The following is a 13,617-nucleotide window of genomic DNA, read 5'->3' as shown; positions in this document are numbered from 1 at the left end:
TCACACTTCTGTGAAGTCTCTCAGCCCCACTCACCTCACAGAGTGTTTGTTGTGGGGGAGGAAGGGAAAGGAGAATGTTAGCCGCTTTGAGACTCCTGAAGGGGAGTGAAAGGCGGGATATCAAGTCCAAACTCTTCTTCCAAACTCTTCTTGTATGCAATGTTGCCTACGATACACATTTTGCAAAGCAATTTCCCAGAGTATAAAATATTTTGCATGTCATTCTCACTCATTACATGCACGTTTTACCCCGATACATGGATATTTACCACCATTACTCGTCTTGAGAACTGCATTGCAAAACTTGGAGGGAAACTGGCGCATCCCTACATCCCAGACCTTGCAGCTGCCCTGCCCCATCCCCATCCTGGACAACAGACTCACAAGACCACATGAGTCACAGCTGCATGAATGGCATCAACCAGACACCTTGGAGAGCCACTGCCAATCAGAGCAGACAGTACTGGTGCTAAGTGGACAAGTAGCCTGGCAGTTGACTACCCAAGATCTCATTTTGAATTTTGTAATACACAGAACTGTTTTGAACTGAGGAATGAAGGGGGGGTTCTTTGGAAAGCACTGCTGGTGTGCTTGATTCTGCAGGTCCGCAATACCTGCTCAACCTGTCCATTTGTATATACAGTGGTACCTCGGGTTAAGTACTTAATTCGTTCCGGAGGTCTGTTCTTAACCTGAAACTGTTCTTAACCTGAAGCACCCCTTTAGCTAATGGGACCTTCTGCTGCTGCCAAGCCGCTGGAGCACGATTTCTGTTCTCATCCTGAAGCAAAGTTCTTAACCTGAGGTACTATTTCTGGGTTAGCGGAGTCTGTAACCTGAAGTGTATGTAACTTGAAGCATATGTAACCTGAGGTACCTCTGTAAATCTACTCTATCTTTCAAAGGGAAGCAGAGCTATCCCTCCTGACCAGGGCTCAGGAAAAGAGGAACGTGAAACAATATATTTTTGACATACTTTGGAAAGTTCAGGAAATGTAAAAAAATTCCCCTAGCCACCAACACACCAGTAGTGGTAGGTTCAGTTACTTACATACAAACCCCTAAATAACTCTGAACCAGCTTACCTGGGGGGCGGGGTGAATCTTCCTAGAGTCAGCATATGAAACCTGTTTAATTTTGCCATTGCCTGATGATTATTGGCCTGTGGTAGCATGGAAGTGGGCTTTTTCATTGGTGGTGCCTGTGTTGTGGAATGCCTTCTCTTCTGAAATATTAGAGGTCTTATCAACATTGGCATTCCACCGGCTCTTTAGGAAGCATTCCCTTGAGTTGAACTTGTGATTTTATTGTTTTAACTGATTTTTAAATGTATATTAATGTTATTGGATTGATTTCCTGTTTGTGAACACGTTAAAAGCCAGTTGGGCATGTAAGTGGCCTATAAGTTAAATAACAATAACTCTTGTTGTTCTTGTTCAGTTGTGGCGCTCACTGAAATATGGCTATACAAGGCTGCAAATTGAAAATACATTTCCTGCGACCAAATGATGTTTATATCAAGTAGTATATTTACTCATGTACAATTGTAAAAAGGATCTCAACCACTGGATTCAAGGCAAAACACGATTGCCTCCTGCACAGTCTTAAATTGATGAGGCTCAATAGCATCCCTTTCTCTGATTTCCTTTTGAAACAGAGAGTAAAAGCTGGGTGGGCCATTCCCAAGAAAAATACATGAAACAACATGAAAAATAATAATTTATTTTACAGTTTACACACAGGGCACATTTATAATCTTCTAAGAACCATGATATTGAACAAGTAAACCAAGAAAAAACGGGCCAGGTGGTGTTTACCAGGAATTCTATTTGCAATGTTTCATTCACATATGCAAGTCAGGATCCTGCAGCCAAGTAATGAATAACACTTATAAGAACCAACCCTGGAGGTCTTTGATGAATGAACATGTGTATCAGAACCTGGGCTTTTGTATCTGTTTACCAACAATTGAATACCCATTGTGCAAAGGCATATAATTTATTGCAAACAAAACCGCAGCACTCAAAAATGTATAAACACAGCATTTTTGATCCCCTGCGACTATAAGGACTGGGGCAGCTTTCCTGCTAATGCGTCCCCAATTCAACCTCGACCCTGATCCTAATCACACTTATACAGAGATCTTGTGGTGGTAACTTCCTGACAAATGTGTTTCGGCCTGTTGGCTTGGCTTCTGTGTCGTTGTCCAGTCTTCCTCTGCCATCATGAGCGCTCCCATTGCCGTAATTTGATCCTTCCTCAACCTTGCGTTAATAATCACTGGTTAGGTCGTTGCTCTGACTGCCTTCACTTATGGATTCACTCTCAGTGTCTCCACCTTCTGACTGAGCATCACTGTCACTCTCCTCGCTTGCTACAGATTCATCGTCACTTGCCATTTCCGCTGTATCTGAAGCACCGTCGCTGGCAGCACCGTTTTCCGCACTCAGAGGTGCACTCTCACTATCGCCGTCAGGTTGGTTTGCCGAATCGCTCTCACTTTCACTGCCCGTTAACTCACCACCGTCCTCGCTATCAGTGTCTGACTGGCTGCCATTTTCACTGCTTCCTGCTTGACTGCTACTTTCGCTGGTGTCCGATGGACCACTGCTATCACTCTCGCTACTGCTCTCGGATGTGGAGTCACTCTCACTGCTGCTATCAGATTCGCTGTCGTCCTCACTGCTGCTTTCACTCTCACTGCTGCTATCAGATTCACTGTCGTCCTCACTGCTGCTTTCACTCTCACTGCTGCTATCAGATTCGCTTTCACTGCTACTGCTCTCACTGCTGCTGCTGCTGCTGCTGCTGCTGCTCTCACTACTACTGCTACTGCTGCTGCTGGACTTCTCACTCTCACTGCTACTCTCACTGCTGGATTTCTCACTCTCACTGCTACTCTCACTGCTGGATTTCTCACTCTCACTGCTGGAATTCTCACTCTCACTGCTGGAATTCTCACTCTCACTGCTACTCTCACTCTCACTGCTACTCTCACTGCTGGAATTCTCGCTCTCACTGCTACTCTCACTTTCACTGCTACTCTCACTGCTGGATTTCTCACTCTCACTGCTACTCTCATTGCTGGACTTCTCACTCTCACTGCTACTCTCACTCTCACTGCTACTCTCACTCTCACTGCTGGACTTCTCACTCTCACTGCTACTCTCACTCCCACTGCTGCTATCAGACTCACTCTCACTGCTGCTTTCGTCAGCCTTGCCATCACTTTCGCTGCTACTGTCAGGCCCACTCTCGCTGCTGCTCTCAGACTCACTTTCTCCATTGCTTTCCGACTCGCTCCCACTGCTGCTATCAGATTGACCTTGGCTGCTGTCTTGATGGCTGTCACTGTTGCCGCTGTCTGACTGATCGTCACCCTCGCTGCTCTCTGGCTGACTGTCTTCGCCGTTGCTCTCGGCCTGCTCGCTGCTCTCGTTCTCACTGGCACTTTCTTCCTCTTCTCCATGAGACTCGTCTTCTGAGTCCTCCCCATCGCTTGCCTCACTTGACGCTTCTTGCTGGCTGCCTTCAGACTCGGGGCTTTCGTCGGGCTCGTCCCCTTGCATGAGTTCAGAACTCAAACTAGAAACGCTATTGCTCTCGGCTTCGCTGGTGTCCTCGTGGTCACTGGCATCCTCTAGGCGACCTTCACTGGCGTCCTGGGAGCTGCTTGCATTGGGAAGCCCATCCATGGCCTCTCTGTTGTCAGGGGTCCCATCCCTGCCAGTATCATTCACATTGCTGCCACCTGCGTGGTTCACAACTGATCCGTTACTGCTACCGCCAGCGCCCTGGAGACCAAAAGGAAAGGAGAATGCAAGCAAATCCCAAATGAAATCATTCAGTTAGCAATTCCATGAATGGATTTTAAACTGCAGGCAGATGGGGGGCCCTGGTGTAGATTGAAGGGGCTTGAACCCTTTGCCCCCCACTGGAGACCAACTCCAGACTGGGCCCATGCTGTTTGCAATTGAGGGAGGGAAGCTTTCATTAGAGTACAGTGGTACCTCAGGTTACATACCCTTCAGGTTACATACGCTTCAGGTTACAGACTCCGCTAACCCAGAAATAGTACCTCGGGTTAAGAACTTTGCTTCAGGATGAGAACAGAAATCATGCTCTGGCAGTGCGGCTGCAGCAGGAGGCCCCGTTAGCTAAAGTGGTGCTTCAGGTTAAGAACAGTTTCAGGTTAAGAACGGACCTCTGGAACGAATTAAGTACTTAACCCGAGGTACCACTGTAAATGGGAGCTTTTGCTGCAGTGCAGGTAGCGTGATCTGGATCAGGACCCACAACCGAAGGCAAAGGGGCTTAAAGCCCCACAACGACCCTTCCAGATGGGAAGGGAGATGTGCCTTCATTTTTTGTTTTGTTTTTGTTTTGTAGTGAACAATTGTCCACTAGGAGAATGGCATCTGAGAAGAGGGTTGTGCTAAAATGGTATAAAGTGGCAATTCCAAGCAGAGAAGCAGCTGCTGGGAGGCAGTGCTAAACTCTTCCCCCGGCTCCAACTTTTGGTTCCTGCAACCCCTCCCTCAAGCTGCTCTACTGCTCTACTTATTTCTAGTCTCAGAGTGCAGAAATGAGAGGGGTGGCAGGGGCAAAGGCAGGGCTTGGCAGAATAGTTCAGTGGCCTCCTCCCACCTGCTCCTTCTCTACTTGACATTGCCCCATCATGGGTCCCAACTCACCGTAGCAACACCCTCTGAGTCTAGAGTGTTATTCTCTTTCTTTTTGAGGCACAGCTCCACAGTTCCGTTGGCTGCAGCATCTCCACCAACATCTCTGTCATTGTCACAAGTCTGATTGCTATGCTTCCCTCTCTCATTTCCCCCCAGAGCTGTCGTGTCTTCGTCACGTCCATCCCCCCAGCCATCGCTAGAACCTTCTTCACTTGGATCTCTGCCATTACCACTGCCAGCTTCATTAACATCCGCCCAGTGAATGCTTTCTCCATGGACCATATTTATCATAGATGCCCTTGTTATGTTTCCTTCAGGTGCAGCATTTGCATATCCACCTCCACCTGCACCATTTAGGCCTTGGATGTTGTTACTCTGGTCTCCTGGGGTGCCACCATATCCTTCTGCAACCATGTTACCAATGTGGTTTTCCTTTCCATCGTCATTTTGAGTGACTGTCGAAAGGTCTGTTTGGATGGTATAATCAACACTCCCATCTCCAGTCCCGCGACTGGCATCACTTGAGTTTCCACCTTCCAAGCTACCCCTAAGGATTCCCTCTCCAGTAACATCCCTTTCTCTACTTCCATTTGTTGTGGCATGACTAGGGATGCTCTCAGGTCTTCTGCCAACATTTCCAAGAGCATTCACTAAATCATCAGCTCCACTGATTATATCTCTTTGTGTGGCAGATTCGATTCTTTCACATTCTTCATGGCCAACATCTCCTCTGTTGATGCAACCAGTGGTATTTCCAATGGTATTTCCACTGTTTCCACTTTCATAAAATCCCTCGTCATTCTCTGCACCGTCGTGTTTGCTGGTATGGCCCACGTTTGATTCATCCTATGGAGAGAAAAACATAATCAGGAAGCAGGAACTGAACAGAAATGAAAAGGGAACATAGGAACCTGTCTTACACTGAGTCAAGTCATAGGTCCTCCTAGCTCAATGTTGTCTCCACTAGCAGAAATGTTAGAAACAGAGATATGAAAGCTAGGAGCTAAAGTGCACCTTAAACCCAGGTTATGGGCACAACAGCAAAATGTCTAGGCACACTGTTTTATAACAAGAATACAAAGCTGATAGTGAATGAACTCCAGCTAAAATCTTACGTTCATTTTTCACATGATCTAGTCCTCACCAGAAGACTGCAAAACACAAAGCCATGCTTCCCTTGCCCGCCTCCCTAATATTCTTAAGAGGGTCACTTCTCCAGTCTTCAGAGAGTGGCTGGAAGTGGGGAGGCAGAAAAAGGTCCTCCTTTCCTTCCACTCTGCAGTCAAGCCCTGGATTCTTCTTACGCCCCCTTTCCTTCATATAAATATATCTTTCTGGCACCAGAATCAACACGTATTTAGGGCCTATACAACTGGTGGCAGAGACACCCACCATGAGTGTCCAGTTCACAAACCTTACTGTATTTTTCTGGATCTACTGGAAGTCTAGCGGGAATGAATTTCTCCTCCCTCACTCTCAGTACCAGCAGTGGCAGTTTTAATGTGAAATCTTAGGCACAGTACTGCACCCAAATCTCAGAAACTGCTTGTGTTTATGAAATTCCCTGTCACAAAACGCGCCTAGAACAATATGTTAGTTTCTGTTTGCCACTGAGCAGCTGCTTAGAGTCACAAGGCTCTGTTTACATTCCAGAAACAGTCCAAGCTATTGGAAGTCTCACGGGAGAAGGGAGACGGATGTGACGTACTGGTTTCTCTGTTCCTTTGTTCCTTTGTTTCAGTTGCTCTCTGCTCTCACAGAGAGAGGATGTATTTTTGTCTGCGTAGTAAGAAATAAAGCATAGCGATGTAGCCATAAATCTCATCACTTCTGCTGCTTTGAAACTCTGCTGAATGGGGGAACGTGCCTTGGAGCCTCATCAGAGGCTCAGGTCATTAATTATTCGTCGGAGGGCGATTCCGAAGGACTCGGCCGGAAGGTGAGCTTTATCAGCTTGGCCGAGTGGAGATTCCGGCACAATAGGAGTTTCAAACAGTGATTGGCAGTGGCCCTCCAGAGTTTCACTGGACATTGCTAGTCCTACCTGGAGATGTGGTCCGTGGCAGTCATGTGACAGGAGGGCTTGAGCCCACAGAGGGCCCAGAAAGATGTCAAACAGTTCCTGGAGGCAATGGGGTTGAGGGGGAAGGGAAACGTATCCTAAAAGGCTTTCCTGAATAACATCGCTGTGATGGCCTGGGAATCTGATTCAGAAGCTGAACCTGAGGAGTCCCAGCCTGCACAGGAGTCCCCACCTCCAGGGCCGGCTGAGCTGGGACAGGGGCTTGAACCTGAAGGGCCCTCACCTGTGCCGGATCCTCAGGAGCAGACACCAGCTGAATCCGCTCTGGCCCCCAAGGTGATTGAGGACCCATTGCCTGCAGGTGCTCCTCTCCCAGCCCTGTCAGGGGAAGGTGAGGTTGCCTCTGGGTCCAATAACCCTCCAGCCTCTCCGGAGCTGCAGAGGCTCAGGGCAGAGAGGCGGAGGGAACTGGTTTCTCCCAGGAGGAGTGCTCGCATTAAGGCCAGGAGAGGTGAGTCACCTGTGGGCCGGGACCACCCCTGGCCTCAGAGGAAATAAAGGCCAGTCAGCCCAGTCCCAGGTTGCGGGAGCAACATTGTTGGTAACCTGTTCCTGCCAGCACCCTGTCCTGCTCTTCCAGAGTTCCTGACCATGCCCGGCTCCGCTTTGCCCTTGACGGACAGCCTCCATACCCTCGACCTAGGACCGGACTCAGACCACGCCGCACGGTAACCCCCCCCTCCCCGGGACCAGACAAGATGCCAGGGTTGAACCAGAGACCTTCTGCTTACAAAGCAGCTGTCCTACCAGGGAGCGGCAACCCTTGCTCGAAGAAAAGTGGGAAGACTCCAAGCAAGAACCATGCAATACTCAGCTGAAGGCTGGCTTTGTGTTACTGAGACTATGTGGGAAAGAATTGACATTGCACCATGTGGTGGCAGTCATAATGTGGTCCGTGGCGGTCATGTGACAGGAGGGCTTGAGCCCGCAGAGGGCCCAGAGAGATGTCAAACAATTCCTGGAGGCAATGGGAGTGAGGGGGAAGGGAAACATATCCTAAAAGGCTTTCCTGGATAAAATCGCTTCCAATGAGAGAGGGCTTGTTGGAGTTGCCCAGGGAGAAAATTCCATATTGAAGGTGCCACGGTGGAAAGGGTCTCTCAAACGGAGACTGGAACCTAAGACGGTGATCTTAAATCAATGCAAATAAATAGGTCTCTTTGGGGGTATTTCCTCTACATGCCACTTCCTTCTCTACCTGTGTGGGTCCCTCGTGTGGTTTAGAATCCTGACCTTCCAGGGTTCTAAATTGTGGGGATCTGCTACAAGCAGGGAATCCTCCCCACGGCAGAAAGTTCAGCCCCCAATGCATGGAGGGGCAATGCAGCTGTCAACAGTGATGCTCTGAGGGGGTGTGGCTAGGAAGGGCCCTCCCCTTCTTCTTGGAATAAGCCTAGCACATGGGTAGGCAAGCTAAGGCCCGGGGGCCAGATCCAGCCCAATCACCTTCTAAATTGGGCCCGCGGACGGTCCGGGAATCAGCGTGTTTTTACATGATTAGAATGTGTGCTTTTATTTAAAATGCATCTCTGAATTATTTGTGGGGCATAGGAATTCGTTCATTATTATTATTATTTTCAAAATATAGCCCGGCCCCCCACAAGGTCTGAGGGACAGTGGACCGGCCCCCTGCTGAAAAAAATTGCTGACCCCCTGGGCTAGCATGTCTTTAAATGCTTTTCAGAGCAGGGTGCCAACCAGTTTTCAAATTGCAGGATGGCCAGAGGTGATCTAACCCTCTTAGGTATCATTTTCAGAAAGCTACAGAGGAAGAATTGGTTGCCTAAATTTGGGGAAGATGGGTTTGTGGTCTTCTGTCCATAATCCAATTGCTCTTTCAATTTCTTTTTTAAGAAAACACCAAAACCTGTCTATCTGTCACATTCTATTACCCATTCCTATAACTTTTCAAGCAACATATTTGTCAATGCATTTTCAAAAAACCCTTTCTAACACATTTTTTAAAAATATTCTGCTAGAGGTCACTCCCCGGTGACCAGAAATAAAAGGAGTTGACACGTTTTGCTTGACTGCTGTTGATCTTGCTTAGCCTTAATTGACGGCGACAATGGCAGGTGGGTGGGCTGTTTTCAAGGCTTCAGGCCACATGCTGGCACCTGTGACAAGAGCTAAAACGGGAGCTTAATTTGGCACAGACAGGAAAACCGCTGTTCTTTAAATATTAGTTTTTCAGGAAGTGCCAAGTTAGGCCTGGGCAGAATGTCAGATTTCAAAGGAGTGCAGGATCAAAACGACACGGTTGGGTGTAAAGATAGCATCACCTGATCGTCTTGTTTATTTCACTGAGGAATAGCTGCCATTATTAGGCTGCATACACAGTATAAGATTTAAAGCACTGTTATAATACTTGGACAATCATGGTTTCTAGGGAACCCTTCCCTGTTTTGCCTCTGGCACTGCCCAACACTGGTATGTAAGAAGGAATTGTGGTCCTCAGACTTAGAATAATCCAAATGTTCACCACTCCATCTTAATCTGCAACAAACCAGCCAGAGTATTGTGGGAGCACAGTAGGGTCACATCCTCACCATGCATTTAAAGCACTGCTATATTGCTTAAACAGTCATGGCTTCACCCCAAGGAATTCTGGGAGATGCAGTTTGTTAAGGGTGCTACAAGTTGTTAGAGGATATCTGTTCCCTTCACAGAGCTGAGGGACGACGACGAATGAGGAGGAGGCGGAGCTAGCACCACAGCATTAAGCTGCTACACACGCCCCCCGGAGGCACCTGGTTGGCCACCTCCGGTGGGCGTGGGCGCCAGCCAGGTAGGAGGGGAGGGGGCTAATGCCCCCTACCAGGGGCGGGGCTCGGTCTCCCGCCCACAACCACTCCCCTCTCTTCCAGGGAGGAGAGTCTTTGTTAGAGGATATCTGTTCCCTTCACAGAGCTACAATGTTCAGAGTAACCCAGGACCAGCCCAATACATTTTGGCACCTGAGGCAAATCACAAAATGGTGCCTTAATCCCCCCTCCCCACCTCCAGTGCATGAGTGAAGATCTACATCAGGAACAAGGGAGGAATAAAGAGCTACATCAGGATCAGCTGTTCCTGTGGATTCTGCCGCCAGAGGTGGTTGCCTCACCTTGCCTCATGGGTGGGTCAGCCCTGGAGTAACTCTCTGCCCAGGCTATACCTTATGTGCTGTGTTGCATTTGGAATGAGAGAGTTGGGCTCCCCATTTGCTCATAGTAGGGGCCAATATGGTTAAGCCCTTACTAGGAGCAGTGGATCTGAAATCTGGAAATCTGGAAATCTGAAATCTGGAAATCTGAAATCTGATTCAACTTTGCAGAATCAAATCACATAGCCAAGAAATTTCACAAAGATGAACTCACCTGATTTCTCCCGATGCTACTGTTGTTGTCCCTTGGCTCACTCTGCAAGAGCTTTTAAATCAGAAAACAAAGTTGAAAAGGCAATCGAAGCTCACTTTTAAAAATTAACCAACAGAGAATATCAAGATTGGTGGGGGGTTTTTTGTCTGATGTGTAGTGGGAATTTATGTAACAACACAGAAAATTCTGCAAAACGGGAGCAGGGAAAGATTTAAACTAAAGAGGCTATGGAAAAAGGACCAATTTAATTTGAGAATGTCCCACCAAAAATAATTTGCATTTGTAATTTGAGTCATTTCTCTCCTTAATAAATTTTAAAAAATAGTCCAGTAGCACCTTAGAGACCAACTAAGGTTGTACTGGCTTTCGTGTGCAGGCACTCTTCTTCAGATACACGAAAGCTTATACAGTGGTACCTCTGGTTGCGAACGCTTCAGGTTACGAACTCTGCTAACCCAGAAATAGCTGCTCCTGGTTGCAAACTTCGCCCCAGGATGCTAATGGAAATTGTGCGCCGGAGTCACGGATGCAGCAGGAGACCCCATTATCGAAAGCACGCCTCAGGATAAGAACGGTTTCAGCTTAAGAACGGACCTCCGGAACAAATTAAGTTCGTAACCAGAGGTATCACCCTACCCAGTACAAACTTAGTTGGTCTCTAAGGTGCTACTGGACTATTTTTTAATTTTTTATTTTGACTGCGTCAGACCAACACAGCTACCTAACTCTCCTTAACACGTGCTTCATAAGAACTGCTGCTGCTGCTCAGCAGAGAGGGCTTTCTCTTTTAACTTGTTTTTAAATTTAATAGCCTTTGAAATTCTTTTTTTAGTGTTTCAACGGTTTTTCACTGGCTGTAAGGGCACTTGGTGGGATGTGCCTAGGAGGAGAGCCGTGGGGGAGAGCAAGGGAGGCCCAATTACAGCGGTTCTGGGTAGGGGGAGGTATGGCTTGGGAGGAGGGGCAGTTAGTGACTGTGCTGGGTGCCAGCCTCTCCTCCCTCCTAGGGAATTAGGGTTGTCATATCAGCAAGCCCTCAAGTCTGCGACTGCTGCTGTTGAATGCCAGGCTGGTGGCTTTTTGCACATGCTTTGTGAGCCCTACTGCAGCGTGAGAAAGTTTCTAGGCCACAGCGTGCCTTGTGTGTGCAGAGTTGCACGTGCAGAGTTCTGGCCTGTTGCCGCGTTAATGACGCCGCTGCTCAGACCCCACGCTGGAATCTTCCACGCATGTTTCTCAAGCAATTCCACGCACTGTTCACCTGTCTTTAAGTACAATGTGCCCTGTGAGTTCTTCTACCCAACAGCCGTTGCTTTCACGTAAGAATATATTCCTTTCCATCTCTGCATGCGCCCATTTGACGGCTAATTCGTGCCCGTGGACATGTCTGACATATACGCAAGCCATTAAGAAGAACTTACTGGGGCTGCCCAGGCTACGGCAACAATGCAAAGAAACACAATGGTTCTCTTCATCTTCATCGGCAGGCACAGCCTGACCTTACAAATGGGGCTGCAAATAAACAGATCATTCAGTGAATTATAAATCCAAGCACACATTGCTACATGTACCATGGCGTACGCACTGTTTAGTGTATTGTTCAGGTGTAATTTAATTATCTTCAATTTTCCCTTTCTTTCTTTCTTTCTTTCTTTCTTTCTTTCTTTCTTTTTTCTTTCTTTCTTTCTTTCTTTCTAGGATGTAGTAGTTTCAATGTCAGATGAGGACCTGGAGACCAGAGCTCCAGTCCTCGTTTAGCCCAGAATTTCACTGGGGAGTTGCCCACATTGCCACTTAATATGGATTTGGAGCTTATACATTGCTTCCTCCAAAGAATCCCAGTAACTGCCTCTCATAGAGTTATAATTCCCAGCACCCTTAACAAACGACAGTTCCCTGGATTCTTTGGGTGAAGTAATGTGCTTTAATGTGCTTTGCAAGTGCTTCAAATGTAAGGTCTGTATGCAACCAGTGAGGAGGAGGAGGAGAATAAACTCTCCTACTTGCATTGTTGGTCTATTAGCTCCACCGCTGCTCCAAACAAGACTAGAATGATTTCCTGCATTGCACTTACAAAGCTTTGTGGCACAGGCTAGCCTTTTCTAAGCAATTATAATTCGAGAAACTTCCTCTCTTGTAATTCAAGACTCTCATATGCAAGAAAACATCAATGCAAACATCAATGGAAGTGTTTTCTACTTTTTCTTTTCACATGCACATGGACTGGAGAAGATGAAAGATCTGGAATATTTCCCTAAGATATGTGTATGTGGGGGGAGAATATTAATATATATTAGGAATTTTACATTCAAACTGTAATCTATTTCTTGCAACCCTTTTGGAAACCCAAGGCTTTTTTCCCCCAGCCAGAACTTGCCAGAACTCAGTTCCAACACATCTCAGGTGGGCACCATTGGCATTCTAAGAGAACAAGTGAGGCATTCATGGTGAGTTATCTTTTCCTAGAAAGATAACACTGAGTAGACCAGCTGAATAAGAAAATGATTCCTGCTCCCTCCTAAATCATCTCACACTTCCACCCATCTGGGTGATTCCGAGCAATGTTTCATCTTATAGTTTGATTCAGATTAGGCAGTAGTCTACAAAGCCTTATGCTACAATGAATCTGTTCAGCCCGATCGCAGCTCAAGACATTTTTAAATAGCAAAACTAACCAGCTGACACAGTGAGTTCTTACCTTGGCCTCCAAGACAGACACTATCTTCTAGACCTCGAATCCACCTCACCGACTCTGGATGAAGCTTTGCCCCTCACCTTTGAACCTGCCTGAAATTTAAAGTCCGACTGGGGAGGATACTAACCAATCATTGCTCTCGGGGAGCTGCAAGATGGAACTTTGGTGGTGAAGTACATATTAACCACCCACATTTCCTTAACAAGACGACAGGCTTTCAGGGGCCCGAAAATCAACTTGGTTCCAGTGTGACTAGACTGCTTTCCCTCCACTTAATTAAAAAGTTCACATCAAGCCAGTATAGCCTCTCTTAAATATATAGAATCAGCCGCCTGCAGACACGGTGACCCAGACATTTCTTTTCCCATTGTGGTCATTTTACTTTATAATCTCCCAACTTTCCCCGGTGAATAGCTTTAATCGACGAAAAACGCACTTTGCTTGGGATGGGCATTAATTACTCTTAACAGCCGCGAGAAAACATTGATTGCTCCATTGGTGGGTCATCATGACATCCTCAGTTTTTCCTTTATGCCAATGGTTTTAAAAGTCAGAAAAGTGCAGGAGCAATTGCCGTTCGATTGGTTACCCGGCAAATCTGCTTGCGAAGGGAAGTAGATCCCTGTGGCCCTGCATGGTATCTCCAGACCAGCCTTCCACAAACTTCTTCAGCCCCTGGCAGTGTCTGATAGGCCAGGGATGATGGGAGTTGTAGTCCAAAACCTCAGAATTTCACTCTCTGACATTCTAGAGAACGACTGCCAGTCAATGTGAGCTGGATAGACCAATGATCTG

The 13,617-nt window shown here is 47.1% G+C and overlaps 2 protein-coding genes across 3 annotated transcripts in view; one reads left to right on the top strand and one right to left on the bottom strand.

Moving 5' to 3' along the window:
* Positions 1–1,747: 1,747 nt before the first annotated feature.
* On the bottom strand, positions 1,748–12,902 carry LOC310685775 (uncharacterized protein). Of its 2 annotated transcripts, XM_083458690.1 has the most exons (6): positions 12,826–12,902; positions 11,549–11,639; positions 10,128–10,178; positions 4,695–5,531; positions 3,148–3,794; positions 1,748–3,075 (listed from the first exon to the last, which is right to left on the bottom strand). In XM_083458690.1, the coding sequence occupies exons 2-6, from the start codon at positions 11,606–11,608 to the stop codon at positions 2,271–2,273; spliced, it is 2,400 nt and encodes a 799-aa protein (XP_083314816.1). In that variant the 5' UTR covers positions 11,609–11,639; positions 12,826–12,902; the 3' UTR covers positions 1,748–2,270. The 2 variants fall into 2 exon arrangements, with proteins under 2 accessions (XP_083314816.1, XP_083314815.1); XM_083458689.1 differs by having other exon boundaries at positions 1,748–3,794.
* Positions 2,389–13,617, top strand: part of LOC310685981 (uncharacterized protein) — a 41,026-nt gene continuing 29,797 nt past the window's right edge. The window contains exon 1 of the mRNA XM_083459140.1: positions 2,389–2,476. The gene's annotated coding sequence lies outside the window, so the exon portion shown is untranslated. The remainder of the gene's footprint in view (positions 2,477–13,617) is intronic.

Source organism: Podarcis liolepis, assembly GCF_965112155.1.
Source record: "Podarcis liolepis genome assembly, chromosome: 9".
Lineage (NCBI taxonomy): Eukaryota > Metazoa > Chordata > Lepidosauria > Squamata > Lacertidae > Podarcis > Podarcis liolepis.
Note: the sequence above shows the minus strand (reverse complement) of the source record. Positions and strands in the feature narration are given on the sequence as shown.

Excerpts from the sequence above, each read along its gene's own strand:
- LOC310685775 (XM_083458689.1), bottom strand. The coding sequence starts at position 11,608 with ATGAAGATGAAGAGAACCATTGTGTTTCTTTGCATTGTTGCCGTAGCC. Across the intron at positions 5,532-10,127 it reads GTAGCATCGGGAGAAATCAG|GATGAATCAAACGTGGGCCA; the intron begins GTGAGTTCATCT and ends TTCTCTCCATAG. Across the intron at positions 3,795-4,694 it reads ACTCAGAGGGTGTTGCTACG|GGCGCTGGCGGTAGCAGTAA; the intron begins GTGAGTTGGGAC and ends TTTGGTCTCCAG.